The following is a 20,997-nucleotide window of genomic DNA, read 5'->3' as shown; positions in this document are numbered from 1 at the left end:
CTCTCCTTCTCCCCCTAGCCTCCTCCTGTCTCTTTTTGTGGGCTTTGGAAATATAATTTTCAATTTTTAATTTGATTCATTTAGATTTGATCATTAATCAGTGCTGAGAGAGAGTTAATTTGGTGGAAAATAGATGAGGTAGTTAGAGAGGGCTCTTCATAAAGTGAGCTCAGCACAGTCCGGGTCTTCTAGGTGTAAGGAAGAGAGAAAAAGAAAAATTGAGAGTCTGCATTGAAGAGTTTGTGTGCAATGGGGAAATTTGCAATGCAATATGAAAGATTTACTACATTCTTACTTTGTAAAAACTTGAAATCTCATACTTTCCTTGAAAATTACTCGTCATGGTTTATACCCCTCCACTGGCTACATCAGAGATCAGCCTTGGTTCTTCAGTTTTCATATCAAACTGCCTTCTGTGTTCTTTACATTACAAATCCAAACATTGACCCTCCCTTAATATCCTCAGTCGTCTGCCTCTCCTAACTCTGATACTCTGCCTCTGCCTTCTGTCTGTCTCCTCTCCTCTTCTGACCAGCCACTGACCCAGGGAGTGACTGAACAAGCTGCTTGTTGCAGCTAAACGCAAACACAACATGAGGCTGTGTTCGAGTTTTTCTGTAAATGTGTGTATGTGTGTGAGAGAAAGAGAGTTTGAGAGAACAGAGAGTGGGTGTGTTAGTGCGTTTGTACCCCCTGGTGCTAAGAGTTTCTTGACCGTTTGCTGACACTGCCTCCCCCCACTGTACCTGGACTGTCAGCCCTTCTGTCTACCTATTCCTGCCTCAAAAACACACTCACGGACACGCAGGCAGAAGCACACTCACTAAGATGCAGGCCGTGTTCACTACACTTGACTGACTGCTGCCTGGACTAGTTTGAGGTTTCTTAAGGACTACATTTCCATTATAAAATGCATACACTCAGGTCACTGTAAGACGCTTTTGCTAAAAATCTGCAGCCACATCTAGGTAGGACATCACATGAACAAAACACAGATCAAACAGGGAACACAGACTTTTAACCCCTTTTTAATAATGAAAAAGCTTTTTTCTAACATAGTGAAGACTTTTTTGTTAAATCTCTGGGCTGTGTTGTCATAGTTATGGCCAACACATTTTCACAGGATTTGATCTCTTTTGTCAGAAAATCTCTCTTTTACTCTCACACTCTTTCACTTGTCTCTTGCCTCCTTTATCTGTATTACATTAAGATACACAGATGAGGACAAAATTATCAGCCCCCCTATAGAAATCTCTGTTTTTACCAATTATTTTTCTATGCCACTTTTCCAACATCCTAGTTTCATTTTGGATGCTTACTTTTTTTCTAAAACTGAGAGTTATCTTCTAATTTACACACAGTGTTGAAACTTTAAGCTGTCACTAAAGAAAGCTTTAATGCAAAAGAGAATTGTTGATGCTCACAAAGTAGGAAAAGGATCTGCAAAGTTATCACAGCATTATTTAAGAACTGGAGTGAGAAGCATCATCATTGGCAGAGGTAGGAAGAGAAAGATTTCAAAGACCCCAGAACAACTGCCAAGACAATAGTGAATGACTTAGCCAGGTCAGGAACTGTAGTCTCAAAGAAGAACCCTGCACAGGAATGGACTGTGAGGTTACAGACCAAAAAACACTCCACCTCTGCAGGAGAGTCACCTTCAAATCAGACTGAAGTGTGCTAAGGACAGCCTGGAGAAAGATTAGTCATACTGGAAGTATGTTCTTTGGTCAGATGAGACTAAACTAGAGCTCTTTGGCCACAGAGACGTTGAGAGATGAATCCCATTGAAATTTTTAACTGAAGACCAAGGTCCATGCTGGAAGACCATGAAATCTGGAGGAGCTGGAGAGATTGGCCAACAAAGAATGAGCTGGGATTCCTCAGGAGTCATGCTTGAGACTTGTTTAAAACTACAGCAAATGACTGCAGGCTGTTATCCAGCAAAAAAGAGACACAACTGACTATTAGCAGGGGGGCTAATAATTTTGACCCAGGTAGTTTTTGTCTTTTGTGAAATAATTTTGTTTCTGTGTGCAGTAAAATAGACATCCAAAATAAAACTAGGGTGTTTGAAAAAGCTGTGTTTAAATCTCCTGCTCTGTTCAACAGAGCTTAGGAAAAACTTGAAAAACTAAATTTTCATAGGTGGGCTGATAATTTTGTCCTCATGAGTAATTCTAAAACGTGTGATGCTTCGGACTCTGAAGAGCTATTAAGACATTGCATTGTTGTTTGGTTTATTTTTTGTTTTACACATTTAGTTTGTCTATCTCTGTAAACCTCCCTTCTTACCTAAAGATGTGTATTTATAAATGCTTTCTTTCTTTACAACTGTCAAAACCAACACAAAATTATGATTTTAGTTTTTCCACTTATACATTTGAAATATCTTTTCCTCACCCATCATGCCAGAACTCATTTCACTCAGCCAGTGTGTTCATTTAAGGTGGACTGGTAGATGAATACAATTTGAAAAGTTTCTGTAGACAATGTTGAATATGTCTGTTGAGTATTAGTGGGTTTTTCTTGTTGATTTAACTCTTGTGTTCTCTTGCATTTGTTATGATGATGCAAGTACTGCATGTGCTTTTGTTCAAAGGTTAAATGTTAAAATGCAGTTTAAGTTAGAAAAGTTAAGATATAAGTGTTTCAACATTTATTTATTCTTCCAAAAGTCATGGTAAATAGGTAAAGTGAGATATTTTTAAACTTCTTGAGCTATGCTGTATCAGACACTTTTTATCTCTCCACACATACCACAGGTTTAGTCTAAAAACATTTGGCGTTTTTTTTTTTTTTTTTTTTTTTTTGGGATCCCTCCTTTCCTCTTCTCTCCTCCTCAGGGGCACATGACACCTCTGTCTTCCTTATCCATCTTTAAGTGGTAACCACGGTAACATCCAATCCCTTGAGAGATAGGCCTAATTAAATTAGGACTCCTTTGTGTCAATTAATTAACAAGACACCGAGAGGGAGACCGAGATTGGGGAAGAGACAGGGAAAGAGTCAGAAAGCCAAAGAAGAACATGCATGTGAGTGAGCGAGAGAGGCCCTTTACTCAAATGGTGTCTATATAAATTAATCTTGTTGTAGAATAAAAGAGGCATGCAGGTTTAACAAGGTTGAACTTAAAAGGAGCTACCTGCATTTATCACAAACATATACACACATGCAAGCACTGCAGTAACAGAACATTTATCACCACTTCACACTCAGACCTCGTGCAGTCTTCCTACCTCTTCTTCTTTCCCCTTAATACCACTCTCTGTTTCTATTTATCTTTGCTACTCTTAGAGTTGTCTGCTTTAATCTTAGAGTAAATGTCATGCTCATTTCGTTAATACACTTTTTTATTTCTTCCAGGAGTTCGTCTGGACAGGGTTCGTGGTGGAAGACAGAAGTATAAGCGTCGGATAGATGCTGACAACAGTCCATACCTGAATCCACAGCTGGCTTTGCCTCCTAAAAAGCCATGTAAGAGCACACATAATGTTTAATTTTATATGTAATGGCCCTTTATCTCTGTAGGAGTTAACAGTGATAAGCAGAAAATACTTGATGTAATACATATGTTCTACAGTGGCAACAGAAACTTGTGTACAGATGTACCAATGAAAAACAAACAAGGGACAGAACACAATCAAAATCCTCCATAGAACAATGTTTAATATTGTTAACTCACAAGCATGTTGTTACTAAGTGCAGGTAGTGTTCATGTTATGAGCAGGAGTTATCATCGAGAGACAGGAAAAACAGGAAACTGCCTTTCCATCCATCTCTCCCCTAATGGAGACAGTTGGATAGTAAAAACACACACCTACACAGACACACACAAATAGACACGGTAGTGAGAAGCCCATCTGTTTGAGACCAAGTTTATCTCCCTGCCTCTACTGCTACCAGTTTGGGGTCATAACATTTTATTTGTGTAATATTTCACTGTAAAGATATTCATTTAGCTCCGGATAGATTGGCTGTGTTTTTTAAAGAATAAAAACCACTGCCAAAGCCTGATGATTGAAAAATTAACAAGGGAGAGAGTGAAAGTTACAGAGAGGCATGAGGATAGAGAGAGAGAGAGAGTGAGAGAGGCTAAATGAGAACAGTTCTCAGAGAGAGAGAGAAAACGGAGAGGGAGGGAGAGGAAGGAAGGAAGGGAAGGGGACCAGCCAGAACCCTAATCCGGATTAAATCCAATCTGGCAACCACATCAAACTAGAGTTAGCTCTTTAGCTAACCGTCTGCTCACACACATAACACACACACACATGCAGTGCAGATTGAGCAGTGTTTAGCAGCTTGGTCCCAAAAGCCCATTTTGCTTAAAGCTTGAGCATATTCTGCTTTAGGCCAATATGCTGAATGGCTGCACGGCAGCTTACCGGGACTTCTGCACTACTAATCATTGAAATGACGGGATAATATGAATGCATGCACTCTTTTGAGTGTCATTATAATGTATTTGTTTGCATACACAGAGCATGTGTGCACTCCAGTAAACTGATTGGAGTCTCTGGCATGCTTTAGACTAATTTCCTTATACTGGATAAGTGATATTTAACTCCTTAATCTTGTTAGTTTTTTAGCATGGATTTGTTGCATTTGGTAAAACATTATTTACTTAAATCCACAATTACCAATGAAGTTAGTTAAAGCCAATCCCTGTTTACATTAAATGTTTAAATATACATGATCTCTCTCTCTCTCTCTCTGGCTTAAATTAAAAACTTTAAAAATATGGTGCTAAAATAGACTTCCTATGTTTCCTCTTGTTCTTTTTCTCTAGCACAGAGTCAATACACACAGAAAATCTTTCTGTCCCTCCGTCTCTGTCTCCCAGATACACGCACACAGCCTATCTATCTGTAGCCCAATCCCCAGCCTCAGCGTCCCCATTGATTGTGTGAGAACAGAACAATAGCCCAGGGTTTGGAAATGGGCTTCCATTGATTCTAATTAGGGAAACATTAAATAAGATTTACCCACAGATACTGCACTGTGACTGGGATTGGTTTGGCTCAAACGACCCTGGAGCTGGAGCTGGAGGGAAGAGGATAGAACGCATATAGATATATATGTACCATGTGCATGTGAGAGTGTGTGTGTGGCAGAATTGGGGGCGGAGAGTGTTAGATCAATACACAACTCATCCCCCTAACTCTGTTTCACTCTCTCTTGCTGTTTATCTAGCTGTCGCTCTCTCGTCTCTTCCTGTCTATCTTAAACAATCTGTCCATGACTCTATTTTTACCTGTCTTCTCCTTTTTTCTTTTTTTTCTTTCCTTCTCCTCCTCTGTCTGTCGCTCCTGCTCTTCTATCCTCTGTTATTATTCCCATGCTTGATTAGTCAGTGGATTAATTTGGAAGCAGGGTATCAGTCTGTTACTAATGGGCCATAGAGATCCCATCACCACATGTCACCATTACCAGCCGAGCTGTTTGGCTTTCAGAGTTATCTTTCCCTGCTGTATGTATCAGCAAAGCTTCCTGGGGCTGTAATAGAAAAAGAAAGCATTTTGTACAACCTGAATCTCCAGAAGTAATTGCCTTTAATCACACCTTGAAGCGCCTCCTGAACTGGAGACCTTTCAATCATTATTATTTATCTGAAGTCCTGCCAAATTACTAGAATCAAATCAATTTTCTATCAGTACATTGTTTAAAAAATCCTTCGGACATGTGGACACCGAAGTGTAATCAGCGTAGTCAGCTATCTAATACAATACACTGTATGCATTATTTTCAGACTATAACTAGTACAAGCAAATAATGTTTTTGTTGTTGGTTTATTTATTTATTTTTGTCTTTTGAAGGTCTAAACATAACAAGAACAAAATGCCCTACAGTTTATATGTTAACTTAAATGGTTATACTTAATTGTTTTTTCTTGGTTTGATACAATTTGCCCCCTGCTTATTCTTTTACTAATGGTTAGGCCAGTTTTTTCTGCATGGGAGGATACTCAGACATTTAGAAAATACTATCCAGAAAAACATGTTTGAAGGTCTTGTCATTGCTCGCATTTCTTGATCCGAATTGGTGTGGAACAGTTTGTAGCCTACTACGGCAAAAATTCACCATCTCTCTGTCTCTGTGTGTCTTTCTCCTTGTCTGGTGGTCATGTCAGTTGCCTTTGGCTGCCTTGCAGATAACAAAATCGTCTCTCACCTGCTGGTGGCCGAGCCAGAGAAGATTTACGCCATGCCTGACCCAACAGTACCAGACAGTGACATCAAGGCCCTGACTACGCTGTGTGACCTGGCAGACAGAGAGCTGGTGGTCAACATTGGCTGGGCCAAACATATCCCAGGTAGGGGGGGAAAATACACCCTAACCTCTAAACTGAGCCTAACCTGATTTCATGTTTTTAGACAATGAAACCACCAGATACATTTTTCTCCAGTTCTGGAGTACTGAAGGTTTGATACACACTCACAAACACACAAGCTGTGTAAATTGGTAGAGAAAGTTAAAGGTTAGAGCAGTTCAGGCACAGTTACATAGGTACAAGTTCACCTAGAGCTAAGATGTGACCTCTTACCCTAATCCTTGAACCCAGACAGTCTGAACTCTTGACTCTGCCAACAGACCAACCAAATGGCCTCACTTAGACCAAACCTACTGACAAATACCTCATCCCAAACACACACACATATAAATTCTGACCTTTTGAACTATCAGTTCAATCCCCTTACCTTCGACCTGTGTGTGTGTTTGTGGTTGTGTGTGCCTGAAGTCACTGAGCTGTGGAGAACAAAGCCCTTTTAAATCACAGCTTTAACTGACCAGTGAGTTATGTTTGTACAGGTTTCAAATAGAGATGCCTATATCTGATACGCTGATATCTGGAATATTACAATTTGTGTGCAAAAAAAGCACCATCGGTGAAATATTCACTGATACAGCTTGTGATCTGTTTAGCCCTCAAGCTGTTGTGGGGAAGTGGTATTGTGAACGTTTTCTTAAGACTCTTTTGTCCTCCTCTTTGTGAGTCTTTTCGGGGTGTTGATTTTCCAAGTGGCATTATTCGTATTTCCCATCAAGTGTGCCACCACAGTCTGTCAGTGTCTGCATAAAATTTTTGCTTGTTTGTCACCTTTTCTCCTTTCTTTTTTCTTGACACCAGAAACTAAAACGCTTTCACACATCTGATTTAAAATTCACACATCTGATTTAAAATTTGCAAGAGCCTCCACAATCTTTAAAACTTAATTCGATTGGCTACCCCCATCGACTGATTCTCCATAAACTGTTCAAAGATAGATATAGGCCCTAAAAAGAGAAGATTAAAATAGCAGCTAATATATAAGATGGACACTAGAGAGGAACAAAGCAGAGTGGTTTGATGAAAGAATCTAAACATAAAGAACTGGGAGCAGGTATGGGAGGGAAACTTGAAAGTTCTAATCTGGGTTTGGTTTGAGGGAGAGAGCCTGCTGTGACAGCACTGAGAAAAGAATCATGGCATCTCAGATTAGCACAGATTAGTGCAAAAATTAGTCACAATGACAATGGAAAATACATTTATTGAATAGAATCCAGTAGAATACATTAAAATATAAAAGAAGAGAATCACCCCCTGCTGCTATGTTTTCAAAAAGCACAGCAGGATGTGAGAGCATAGAGGGAAACACCAGATTAGAGACATAAATACCACTCAGTCATGCTACGTAAATCTATAACAATAAAGTCAATGGCGTTGGATAACAGGACCTCCAAATGATATTTTTTATATGTTATCAATAAATGTGAAAATAACAAAGAGAAAAAGAAAAAAGATGGAGGGAAGAGGAAAAGGAGAGATGGGAATATACATTGCTTCTTGTTAGTGTATTGATCTATGTGCTGCTGTATGGGCTGTAAGCAGACATATCTATTGATCCATAAACCAAATATAGCTCTTTGAATATTTATTTTTCGCTTTCAAAACAACATATAGCATCTTTCCAATACCACCTCCTTTCAGCTAATCTCCCTGACCTGTGTTTTACTCCTTTTTGCTGTCTCTTCTAATCCATTTATCCCTCTCAGCTTCTTCTAGCTCTCTCTCTCTGCTTTCTGTACACACACATAAAAAACTAACAGAAACACACATAGCAACACACGTGATGTTTATTCAATGAAGGATTATTCATTAGGCTCTCTTTATTATTTACTCACTATTTTTAACAGAGAGTAAAAAGAGTTAGCCATGAGCTAGGTAAAATGTGTGTGTGCTCTTTGTGTGGAGGGAGCGAAGCGCAACGATTGCTTGGTGGAGGAGAGAAGATGGCATGATTAGATGAACGAGAGAGGCAATCCAGTGCTCACACAGAAAGATAGAACTCTTCATCTTCCAAGTGTGCGCCTGTGCTTGTGTGTGTGTTGTGAAGACTTTATGAAATCCTCATTGTTTACAACACTGAACACTGATCTAATACTGGCCTTTCCACACACACAAACATAAAAACATGGACACACAGAACGTGATCTACTGTTCAGTCAGGATGGAAAGGATTGTCAAAAAGAAATACACCTAAACATTCTTTATCAGACTCCCACACACATACACAAACACAAAAGGGCAACCAATAAAGAGTCTACAATGACTAAAGTCTTGAATAGAATGGACTACAATAGACACGTTAACCTTTTTGTCGCCTTCTTGTTTCAAATCTTGTCAGCTCTGAGTGTCTGTGTGCAACTATAAAGTCTATAGGGTGTATATGTAAGCATGCGCATCTTTTATCGCCATGGTACAGTAATTTTTTTAATCAAATTGATGGAGAGAGACAGAGAAACAAAGAGAAAAAAGACAGAGGCAGAGAGAGGAGAGGTGAAGCCAATTTATGCTTCATGATATGGCTGTGCAGCGCTGCATACGCACAGACACACGCATGCATGCACATACGCGCACACACAGGCTGCTAACAGTGGTAACAACGTGTCAAGGCGAGCGCCAGGCAGCTAATTTGAAGTCATTAGATGTCTGCCGTACTGGCAACAATTTGTTACGCTCACACACGCACAAACACGCACACACAAAACCACATCGCATGCACACACTGAGTTAAGAGCCGTCTGCGGATAGCGAGGAGGCTAAATTGTAAACTAATTTAAACATCACTCAGCGTTAGAGAGGCTGCCTGCAAGACAGGCCCCCGGATAACAAGGCTAGGCTACGTGTGTCTGTGCGTGTCTGTGTGTGTGTGTGTGTGTTGCTTGCCATGTTTGACACACAGACTCGCCCAACCTTAGAGACTTGTGACAACACATATACACACATATCTCTTTGATTGGTTCTTTTATTCTAAAGCTGTGAGTGCATGTGGGTATGCACGCTCATTTCCATACTGATACGGCCTATATGCAAACATTTGATATGTCATTAGAAGGGGAAAATGAGGTTTCAGACACAGTGTGTGTCTCTTGTTTCCTATGAGGAATGTGACTCGAACACACACAGGCACCTCACACATCCACAGTAGTTTCAAAGAGATAATATATGCAAACACAAACATAAACCATTTTAAGAGGCTTTTTGCTGTTTTAAGCTGTGAGAAACTCAGACAGGAGCATTTTTAATTTGGCAGCAGTTTTCAATTAAGTCATGGTCTTTAGAATAAAATTCCTTTAAGTTTTAGTCTCATTTTAGTCATTTTTTCCTCTCAAAAGTTAATGACTAGTTTCAGTCGCCGAAAATCAAAAACATTATACTATAGTTTTACTCAATAAAAAGTCCTACATTTTAGTTTTTACTCATAGTTGAAACGATTGTTTTGTGTGAAAATAAGTTTAGTGTTAGTTCATGCAGAACAAAGAAGTCATATGCCCAGTCGTGATCAGCTGACGGCAAGCTGATCCCGATTCAAGCCTCCCAGCTCCCACAGCCAGTCACAGCTCTTTCTATCAACACAACAGCATATTTAACTGTGACGTATTTCTCACTAATCCCTGCTTGCATTAATGCTGATGCACCATGCTGCTGCAGCTTCTGTCAAAGCTTCACCTCCTCCACCCCAGCTTCCTCCTTTATGGCATAAAGCTGTTGCACCCTCATTCAGATTCATGCTACTTTGGATTTATTGCTTTTGATTTTTTTTTTCTTCAGCAGGTATTGTCATAAATGTATAAATCCATACAAAGAATGCTGCTTGACTAATTCAGGAAGCATCTTTTGAGCAGAGCCTACTTTACGAAGTAAAACTGTATATCTATTTTGCAATAAAATGGTGACATGTATGACAAGATTGTTCCTGAATGAACTAAATTTAAAAGCCATATTAAATATTGGCAAATATAATATTCTTCATTGATGTACTATCAATCACTATCTATCTTTAAAGGTGTAGTGTATAAAATTAGGGAAAATCGAAGTTACTCAAAATAAAACTATTTTATATATTCGGGTGATTAAACACTTGTTCAGTTAGGCCTGCTTATTCTTATTATGTTTGATTTTTTACCAAGTTTGTTTCCATAAATGCCACAAGACTAAATATCACATACTGTACCTTTATTTGCTTTCAAATATACTGCAATCTCTTCCTGATTGCTATGTGTGTTTTCACAGACTGTATGCAAAATTAAGAAATATCATGGACTTTTTTATAGAGATGTTTAGGGGCTTTTTATGTCTTCATTTTTAGAGAGGAGAGCAGTGGGTAGAGTCAGAAACAGGGATGAGAGAGTGGGAGTGAGACATGTGAGAAAGAGGCTGCAGGCCGTACTTGAACCCTGGCCACCTGCGTACATGGGGCGCAACCTAACCACTAGGCTGTCTGGCTGCCCAAGAAATATCATAGTTTTGGAATGTTCAACAGTCCAGCTCAAAAATTTTTGGTCTTATTTTAGTCACTTGGATGAAAACTAAACTTGCTTCGTCAGTTTTTTCACCAAAAGTCTATTTAGTAGATACTATTAGTCTCATCGTCCTCATGGAAAAAAATGAAGTTGAACATTTTAGTCATAGTTTTAGATGATGAAATTAACACTGAACAGGAGTGGCCACATACACAGGCTCAACACTTAGAGTATGCTGAAATACTCAGGAAACTCTATGCATGTGGAATTATTGTAAAAGTTGTTTTTAAAGGACTTTGGAGTCTGATAATATGGTTTATGATGAGAAGGCTTAATTTTAATAGCTCTTAAAAAGACAACTCCAGCTGCATATTAGGCCACATGTCATAGTCAAGTGTGTATAGTAACACAGGTGTTGAAGGAAGAATGAGGAGCGGTCAGCTGATAGTAGGAGGAGGAGAACAGCAAATATTTAAACAGAAGAGAATGAGAGAGTGAATTAAAAGAAAGAAAGAGGGCATTCAAAACGAGCCATTTATCTGTCTGTAGAATTAGCCTTTTCATCCTCTCTTTTCTCTTCTCTTACTCCCTCATCCTCTCTCTCTCCTTCCCTCTCCATAATAACTAAATGACTACCGGGCAGTCATGCCAGCAGCTCTTATCTCTGCTCACGGACACAAAAGGGAAAGACAGACAGGCGAGCACTTGACTTGACGAAAAGAGCAAGAAACGAACAAATGAATGAATCAATGAATGAGAGGCAGAACCTATAACACAGTCTATTTTACCAGAACCAGGGGCCTTGCCATCAGTGTTTCTTTATGACCCCTCCCCCATTCTTTCTTTATTCAGGAAAGAAATTGCTCTCGGGCCGCCCCCCACTTCCCCTCCACTATTCTCTTGCTTCTCTATCTCCTCTTACTTGCTTTTCTTTTCATGCGCTCTCTCTTCCTACCTTCCTTTCCTTCCCCTTTCAATTTTGACACTCAGGATAAGCGGTCTATGTGTCGGCAGTAACGCAGTATGATTGAGCTGTAAAAAAATGGGGGAAGGGAGGTGGAGGGGGGTTGCTGTCTGTCTATTCATTTAATCGGCCTTTATGGAGATACGGGAGAAGGGGTTTGGGTGGTTGTGGTTGTGACGGGATAGCAGGTGACAAGTGGAGTGCTCTTGTTTCATGTTGTGCATGCTCTTCATCTCTTTATCATTTCTCCTGTCTCTTTCGTTATCTTGTTTTGATTTTGGAGGAGCGATGGTGTTGAAAGACCCCACAGAGGTGCTAAAAACAAGAATGAGTTGTAGGTCTGGATGACTGGTAGACTCTGTCTCATGTCAGTAGTGGTGAATGTTAGCACAACTGCATAAACTCTGACATTTCCTGCCACCATAAGATTTTGTGTCTTCTATGTTTGCTCCATAGGTGAAGACCGGAAAGTCAGTTCCCTTTGTTGTACTATATTCTGGGTTATATTGTCATTATGATAGTGTCAAAAGCAAAAAACAAATAAATAGAACAGTAACTTTGGCTTGTGAAACTTATGTCAAAGTGGAAACAACATGTTTTTATTGATTTACTTTAAGGGCAGTTCTTAGAGCCCAATAAAAATAGCTCTTATTGAAAAACCACATGGTGGCAGAACCAGGATTAGTCTTTCAGTTCTTTCTTTTTTATGGGTTTAGAAAGGAAGCCCTAGAGTTTCACAACAAATGCTGGAAACTTGTTAGAAATTAAATGTGGAGTTCATCCTGGCTTGTTTCAAGTTCCCATTGATTTTTATTTGTTTATTTCTTCATATTCTTATTTGATATGATTCTATTTTTTTCTTGTCCACTCAAATGACCTATCAATGTGTTTTAGGTAGGATATTGTGTATTTGTGATTAGAATTATCTTTTGTTATTTGTGTGTGTGATAAGAGACAGAGGAGGGAAGTGTAGAAATGAATCAAAATGAAAAGCTGGGAGGTCACATACATTACCTCAGTGTAACCTGAATAATCCCAAAGAGCCTTTAGCACAATACTATTCTGACCTGATGGCTAAATATCCCCACCTTTTCAATCCCTCTTGTGACCCCTCTTTTTTCTCTTTATACTTCTGTCTTTTCTGGCTTTCTCTCCTTTTCTCCCCCTGTCTGACCTCACCTCCCACCCTCTCTCTCCATGGTATCCTTAACCTCTTCATTATCAAGTCAACCTCATCTCTCAACCCCAATCCCCTCCTACGCCCCCTGACACCCCCTCCCCAGCCTTTCTCCTTGGCTTTGTCCGTCTGTATGTCTTTGCAAATTACTGTAATCACAGTTTTATTAAGTCAAACCAGCTCTGTATTTAGAATCATTGTGATTAACTGACATGAATTAGATGTAACATTTTGTCTTTACTGCATGCCTAAGCCCTCCTGAATCTTCACCTCTGCAGGTCTGCTCTTGCTCTTCTGTTCATTGTTTTACATGATTCTCACTTACAGATTTCAGCCAGTGAAATGGTTAGTCTGCTAGACTGGCAGACAGTCAGCTAGTGAGCCAATCAGTCAGTCAAGTCAATCAGCCAGAAAGACACTCAGTCAGTCAGCAAATATTGATTAATAGAAGTGTCCTGCTCCTTTTAGCAAATCAAATGTTGAGTCTAAGCAGCCAAGGGGAACCTCACTCACTCACATACACACAAATACTGACTCAGAGAGAGCAGAGTGCAGCTCTCTAAATTAACACTGACACACATTTTAACACTTCACAATGAGCTCCAAGAGATGCAGAACAGTGAATGCACTGTGTGTGTAGGTGTGTGTATTTGTGTGTGTGTGTGTGTGGTGATAGAGGAATGTAAAAGCATAGACTGGTGGTGATGTCACTTTTTAACCCTCCTCATTGAGTCTGCTGTTGCTATCAATCAGCAAAGAGGTTGTTGGGCTTTGGGTCAGAGGGTGGTAAATCAGAGGGGAAAAAAATCTACTCCATCAATCACACAACAACAAACATAATTCTTTTAATTGTTTAATCAATTCTTCATTGGCTACCCAGATGTAATATCACTACACCTTATTTTTAAGTTTTGTTCCTCACTGAAGTTTCCCCACTTCATATTTCTGTCTGTTTAACTCTTACTTTTGTTTGCCTCTACATTAAAATGCCTGAGGCCTGTGCTATGAAGCGAGTTAAATATACCCAGGTTAACTTTTGTTGTCTGGCTTCAGTTACCCAGACAAAGAAGATCATACACAACAGTTACGAGAATCTCGTTGTCACCTTTATGAATAAAGAGTTAAATTGGAAGAGGCAACGTGAGGAATGTATGGCAATTACACACATGAACCAAACTTCTGTAAGCAGAGCATCATATTTTTGCAGTCAGGGCAAACATTGATATTTGAAGAATATGAAGGAGTTAAGGTCTTTGCACACTAAGTGTGTAATTTTCTGATGTGTTTTTCAGTGCATTATCTGGGGAAAAAAAACATCATGGCATACAGTCAAACCTTGCAATCCCATGTTTTCATACTGCAAAGAAAATAAAGAGTGAAGTTTAATCTTTTCTTTAAGACTTATTTTTGCCTTTATTTGATAGAGAACACAGTAGGAAGGTAGAGCCGTAAACAGGGAGCAGAGAGAGGGGAATGATAGGTGGAAGAGCCACAGGCTGGACTTTAACCTGGGTTGCCCACGTACATGGGGAGCAACCTAACCGCTAGACCATGGGCACCCCAGTGAAGATGATTCTGTGCCTCTTTCATTCCTTGAAAAACCACACTGGGTCCAGCCATCCTGACGGAGAGCGTCACACGGCACCAGCTCACACGTCATAGTGCTGTGCCAAGTTGGAGAGACAGAGAGCAACTTTAATTCAGTCTGTGTTATGCAGCTTTGGGTACAAACTTCAGCACAATACTGATTATGTTTCATGGTTGATTTCCACATGATGCACAGGCGAAATGTGCAAAACTTTCAGATGAAAAAAATTGGACTGAGTGTGCAAAGGCCTTTAAACCAGAGGTCACACAGCTGAAGCACAGATGAGGAGCTACAGTCACCAAAACACAATATTTAAGCTGCAGTTCCAACAATATAGACTGGTGTGTGGCTCTTAGCGATAAATAAAAATAACAAATTGGTTGTAGCCTATGCTTAATTTCATGCCACAAACCTGATAGCTGCAGTTCTTTGACTGGTCTCTTTTTGAAGGATAATAACTGTAAATCTTTTACAATACCTTTCACAATTATATATAACAAACATATGGAAAAGTCCCTTCTCTTGATCAGCCAACAGACCTCCACAACTAAGAGATCTGACTGCTCCGTTGGTAGATGTTTCATAAAGGTTGATTTCTAACTTCTGAGAAGCAAGACACCTCTCTAGAACTGAAAACCCAGAGAGTTACCTCACAAAGCGAAAACAATGCTTCCTAGTACAGACCCCAGGTTTAGGTACACATGTACAGGTAAACTCATACAAACACATAAACAGCAATACACATAGACACTCCAACCTCGCAAGCAGGTTTGCCCCCATTCTGTCGGCTAAGGCTAGCTCACCTTGACAGTCACAGCATGCTGAGTGCCTTCTTAAAATACACCAACACAAGACACAGACATACACTTTAAACTTACATACACACACAATAGCAGCACAGTTTGCTTACATAGAAACTTGTAATAGAAAACACAAAAACATACATAAGCTGAGATTCTGCAACAATACATAGACTGTTGAGTTTATTAGTATCAGGCATTAAGGCAACAGGCGTTATCACAGCACTTTGTCTTTGATGCAATAGAGCTGACTGCACCTTTTTCTATCAGGATCTTATTTTTATTCAAATAAAGATTTGATCATTTGATTAGTTCATTGCCTTGGTCAGTTTTAATTCTTTTGTGCTCTCCAGAAAGTATATATTCTTATGCATGATTCCAGCCCCTGTTTATTTCCGTGTGTTTGAGTCCCATTTCTGCCCATCCCTGAGCCACATAACACATTTAGAGGTTGATGTCTTGGTTTCAAGTACGTATGTTTGCTTATGCGTGTTTGTGTTGTGTGTTTGTGTTCGTTTCATTGTCCACATTTGTGCATCAGACACATCTTATTTTCCCAATGCACCCGCACAGTGGTTTCCTCTTGCAGCCCATACAAACAAACACACACTACTGTTTGCAGATGAAAACAAATATTGATGAAATCAAATTAGGAAAAGAATATTTGATATCGGAGCTTTATGTTTGGATTAAGTTGGGCTTTCTTTATTAGATTACGCCTGTGGGTATTGGGCACAATTCATCAGTATGAGAAAACAGAGGAAGGAAATCATTTCCCCTTTTCCATACATTGGTTTACTTCTGTCTCATTACTTAACTTTTCATACTTTTACATTCTGGTCTTTTATTACAAGGCACGATCAGTTTGTTGAATTAATCATGATGACGAATCATTTATGTATTATAATAAGTTTTGGGGAACAAAAAGAATTTAAACGTCACAGTTTCAACTATATTATTTCAATTTATTCCATCACAAAAAATACAGAACTTTAAGGAGGCAAAACAGACGGCTATGATAAATATGTCTCCCTGTTAGTGAGAATTTGGGATGTTATAAAAAAGTGATTTGATGTTTTGATTTATACAGAAAGAGAGAGGGAAATGCCCCTACATATTCAGTCTCTGAGGGCACGTTCAGTCTGTGTTGACTCTCCTGTCTGTTCAACACCCTGTGTTTGTTTTGTCATCACCATGTTGACAGTGTTTCCATGACAATGTACCTGAGATGACACTCAATCACACACTGCAGTAGGTGCATTCACAGGCACACACCGGTATTCCCTCTATCAGGTCACACTTGGTGATGACACACACCTTATGCCATGAGAGGTAAGCTAGCCTGACACACATCACACAGAAAGTCACATGCAACTTACTTCACACCTTGTACCAACTGTCAATATTGCTGTATGCACATGTGTCACGACAAATCAGACCTGAATTTATAATGAAAAGAATGGAAGTCACTTGAAGATGAGTGTGAAAGGTGTAGAGAAGAGGAAAGACAACGGTTACACTAAATGAAGCTCTTTCTACTATTGAATGAAATATATGTTCTCTAAGACATACTCTGATTTTTAAAGTGGTTGCTGATTTTCTTACCGGCCTCTCATTAGTTGTCATTTTCATGATTTGGATTCTAATTTCTTTTAAAAAAAAAGATAAGCCATGAAAGTCGTTCATTAAAGATGTTCAAGTAAAAGTGAGAAAAAGAAACAAATATTGAAGTCAGAAGATTTGTGCTCAGCAGCCCATTGCTGTTTTTCTTATTAGTTTGATTACATTAGCAAATCAAATTCATTTGTCTATCAGCCTTTGAGACACAGCCTGCAATCTGAGTACACTGACTAATCTGCATCAAATAAAGTCTTACACACACACATCAGAGGGAAGCCGCATACATAAGCATGCACATAGGCGTGAATTCACAAACACACAGTGGAAAAACATAGATATACACTCCTCAACAGACATACACATCTCTAGAAGAGCATGAACACACACAGACGTGCACAGTTTTATAATGTGTGACATCAGACGAGCAGTAACAAATAAATCAGCACACCATCTGAGCCCATCATCATCGAAGTCATCACTAGCAAACAGTCAGCTTTTACCACTTTCAATTTGCTTTTGTCTTTGTGTGTGGGTGTGTGTGTGTGTGCTGGACAGAGAGAGAGATGATGTGATGTGATATGATATGATATGCTGGCGGGGCATAAAGATAGATGATCATAATTACGCACAGGCCAAACTCCATTTCAAATCATCATCATCCTATTCTATCTGTTGGAGCACACATGTACACACACACTCACACACCAGAAGCGGTATATAGAAATCACACACACACACAGGGATTCACAGACATCCACACCCACGTATCACACACCTATGCATGCAGCAAATCTAGTGGAAGGAGGGACCGGCTTGTCATGGCATCACATCATTTCTGTCGGTTCATGCAAAGTTCACAGACGGGCCTGAAATAGTTATTCTCTCTCTGTGCACTTTTCTCCCACTATTTTACCACATATCTTCACCTTTGCTCACTGTTTTTGTCTTTAACTCAATCTTTCTCCTCTTTAATCTCTATCTTTCCTCTTATTCTCCAGGCTTTCTCTTTGTTTCTTCTCCAACAATTGCTTCTTCACTCAATTCTCCAGCTTCCTCTCTCATCCCTGCCATTATCCCTCCTTCACAACCTCCCTCTTCCTCCCCTTCTTCTACTTGTGTTTCTCTCCTTTTCCCCTCTTACCTTGTGCTCTCCTGCACCCCTGCTTCCCCTTCCTCTTTCTTCCCTCCTTCCCCTGTCTCTCTCTTTCTCCCATCCTCCATCTATCGTTCTTAAATAACAGTCTGAAGGATTCATCCTTTCCATCAGGGAATAAGCAGGTGGGAAAATAGGATTGGAGCGTGCCTGTCAGCAGCTGGGGACGACTTATGGTCTGTGCACACAGCACGCACACAGGCAAATTATATATATACATTATATGGGTATAAACACACAACGGCAGGTACATCTCAGAAGAAAGAAAAATCTTCTGAGAGGCAACAATTCAACAACAGGCTGTCCCCTTTAACTCAGTGTGGCTTAAAGCCGGTGTAAACTGTGTTCTAGGTTAAATACCAACCAGAACATGTTCAGTAGTTTAATCAGTTGTTACAATTCTGCTTAATCCCTCCTACTTTTTAAAGCGCCATGTGACGACAGCCTTCAGTGTGTGTTAAGCAAATGTCAGAGATGACAAATGTTCATCAGTTCAATACAAAGACAGGAATGAGAGAAGACATTTGACACATACAGAATGGGCAGTGGGCAATGTGATGAAGTCACATCTACTATCTTGAGTCAAACATTTGCTCTCATTCAGAGCACTGCTCTTTTCATAATGCAAGACACGTGCAAAAATGAGGTGAAAACTGAGGACCACACACGGCTAAACTGGGAGGTTTTGGCTAGATTTACATCAAAATCTGAGCGCATTTAGACCTGAGGGCGTTCACAAAACTTCTCCAAAACCTTTCTACTGGTAAAACAGCCGTCAAAAACTTGGGGCGGGGGGGGGGGGGTTCCTGAAAATCTGCATCGAATTTCTCTATTTTTCAGCCTCTGTAGAAGATACAGACATAAAAAATGAAAGCTTAAACTGTAAATAACTGTCTTTGCCCTTAAATGTGTTAACTTTTTTAAACAGAATCATTAACATCTTCTTCTTTAAACATGTCCCTCTATCACTGAGCCTTGGCTAGCAGGTCCACAGCCCTATTGTAATCTTGTTGCCATTGATGGTCTCTATATTTAACATACTGCTGTATTCTTCCTCTGTGTTTAAAACTGTATTTATGCATTTGTCTACAAGCTAAACTTTTCATGTCAAGAATGTTTTCTTGTGTTTTTTTTGTTTGTTTGTTTGTTTTGGTTGCCTGACAGCTTCAGCTCTTCTCTAAAAATCTATCTTGAACGGTGTGTGCATTTGTACACAGCTCTCCATCCTTATACAGGTATGTCATTTCCCACCTGCTAGCAGGTGAAGGACCATGTCTGTGGTCTTAGTGGTTCACTGTTCCCCCACATGCACACACTAAATACACACACACAGAGCGGGAATAATATGTGTATTTTGGTGTCTATTTAATCTTGATGGGATGTTTCATCTGCAGGCTGCTATCACAGCTGGCTGCCTTATTGTCTGGGTCAGACTGATGGGTATGCATGCACGTGTGTGTGTGTGTTCTTTTGTGTATGTGCTCGCCTGTATGCATTGTCAGTTTGTGCATAAAAATGTATCGTAACCTCGACTGTTTGTCTGTATGAGAACAGACACATTTGTCTCTTTTTTATATAAACACTATCCACCTATATGAACAACATATACATAATCAAGTGTGTATTATGAATGTGTGTGCTGTCTATCAAGCCACACACACAGCCGTACCAAACCATTGGCTTGGTTGCTGATGATGACATATGAGTTCCTGGCCTTGGTAATGGCTGTTAAATCTCATAATTACACGCTTCTTTATTGCAATGCATAATGACCCCGCAGCACTATTGGACAATTAATTAAGATTTTCAGCCCAGGCTTTTTCAGGCCCAGATGAGGAGGTGGAATGAGGTCTAATGTTCTTGTCTTCAAGCTAGGACATTAAGGCATGATGCTGTAGCATAGGAGGCCGTCTCTCTGCGTGCATTCATTTTCATCTCTGTCTGTCTCTCAGTCTTGGCAGGACCGTCCTTTATTCTCATTCTCTGTGTTTCTCCTCACTGCTCTGTTGTTGAGCCCTTCACTCTAATACTGGTCTAGTATGTTGATATTGGAGACCAAATCTCTAATCTGTGAATGGTAAATTAATCCCTGTAGAGTTTCTGCAGTCCTCTCTCTATGGAAAGCTACGGGGGGGATTAGGAAGATAGAATCAACACAGCCTCATAATCTCATATACAGACACCAGACCTGGACAGGGACCATTGGGCTACGTTTCAAAGCCTCAATCAGCAGGTTTATAGTCATACATGAGGAGTTCTTCTATTTATAATGCTATATGTATAAAACTCTATTATGATTGAATGTTGTTTGTGAATGACTAAAATTATTTTTGTTCATGACCATTTGCTTTGGCTTATATTAAAGGCTTTACTCTCCTGTGAAGAATATGTTATGGCAGGATATTGTCCTGAAAAGTTAATCCAGGGATCAATAGACTGTCACAGTCCAGTTAATTGAACAAGCTGGGAAAATAAATACATTACACACTAGATGGATAGACAGCAAGGTAGATAGATAGATAGATAGATAGATAGATAGATAGATAGATAGATAGATAGATAGATAGATAGATAGATAGATAGATAGATAGATAGATAGATAGAACAAAACAACAGTCCATGGTTCCTCTTGATAAATCTAGAAACAGGCAGAAAGGTTGAGCTGAGGCAGGCCCTAGACTTTCTGGCAAACAGCCTCAGTGCATCAAATCAGTCTCATCAGCGAGGAATTAGTAATAAACAGGGGTGGGATAAGTATCCGACTCTTGTACTCAAGTAAAAGTACAGTTGCTCTGGTTACAATTTAATTAAGTAAAAGTAAAATGACTGATCTATAAATGTACTCATGAACAAGTAAAAAGTATTTTGTACAAAGTTTACTTTAAATGCTGAGGACTGAGTGGCTGATCT

The 20,997-nt window shown here is 39.6% G+C and overlaps 1 protein-coding gene across 4 annotated transcripts in view; it reads left to right on the top strand.

Moving 5' to 3' along the window:
* Positions 1 to 20,997, top strand: part of esrrga (estrogen-related receptor gamma a) — a 201,089-nt gene that overhangs the window by 156,663 nt on the left and 23,429 nt on the right. For 2 of the 4 annotated variants that reach the window (XM_041793864.1, XM_041793855.1), the window contains exons 7-8: positions 3,367 to 3,477; positions 6,152 to 6,313. In XM_041793864.1, the coding sequence (XP_041649798.1) occupies positions 3,367 to 3,477; positions 6,152 to 6,313 (273 nt within the window). Of the gene's footprint in view, positions 1 to 3,366; positions 3,478 to 6,130; positions 6,314 to 20,997 lie in introns of all 4 variants that reach the window. The other 2 variants (XM_041793847.1, XM_041793839.1) reach the window with 1 other exon arrangement.

The sequence above is a fragment of the Cheilinus undulatus genome, linkage group 1 (genome assembly GCF_018320785.1).
Source record: "Cheilinus undulatus linkage group 1, ASM1832078v1, whole genome shotgun sequence".
NCBI lineage: Eukaryota > Metazoa > Chordata > Actinopteri > Labriformes > Labridae > Cheilinus > Cheilinus undulatus.
The sequence above is the reverse complement of the archived record's forward strand: the minus strand, read 5'-3'. Positions and strand labels throughout refer to the sequence as shown.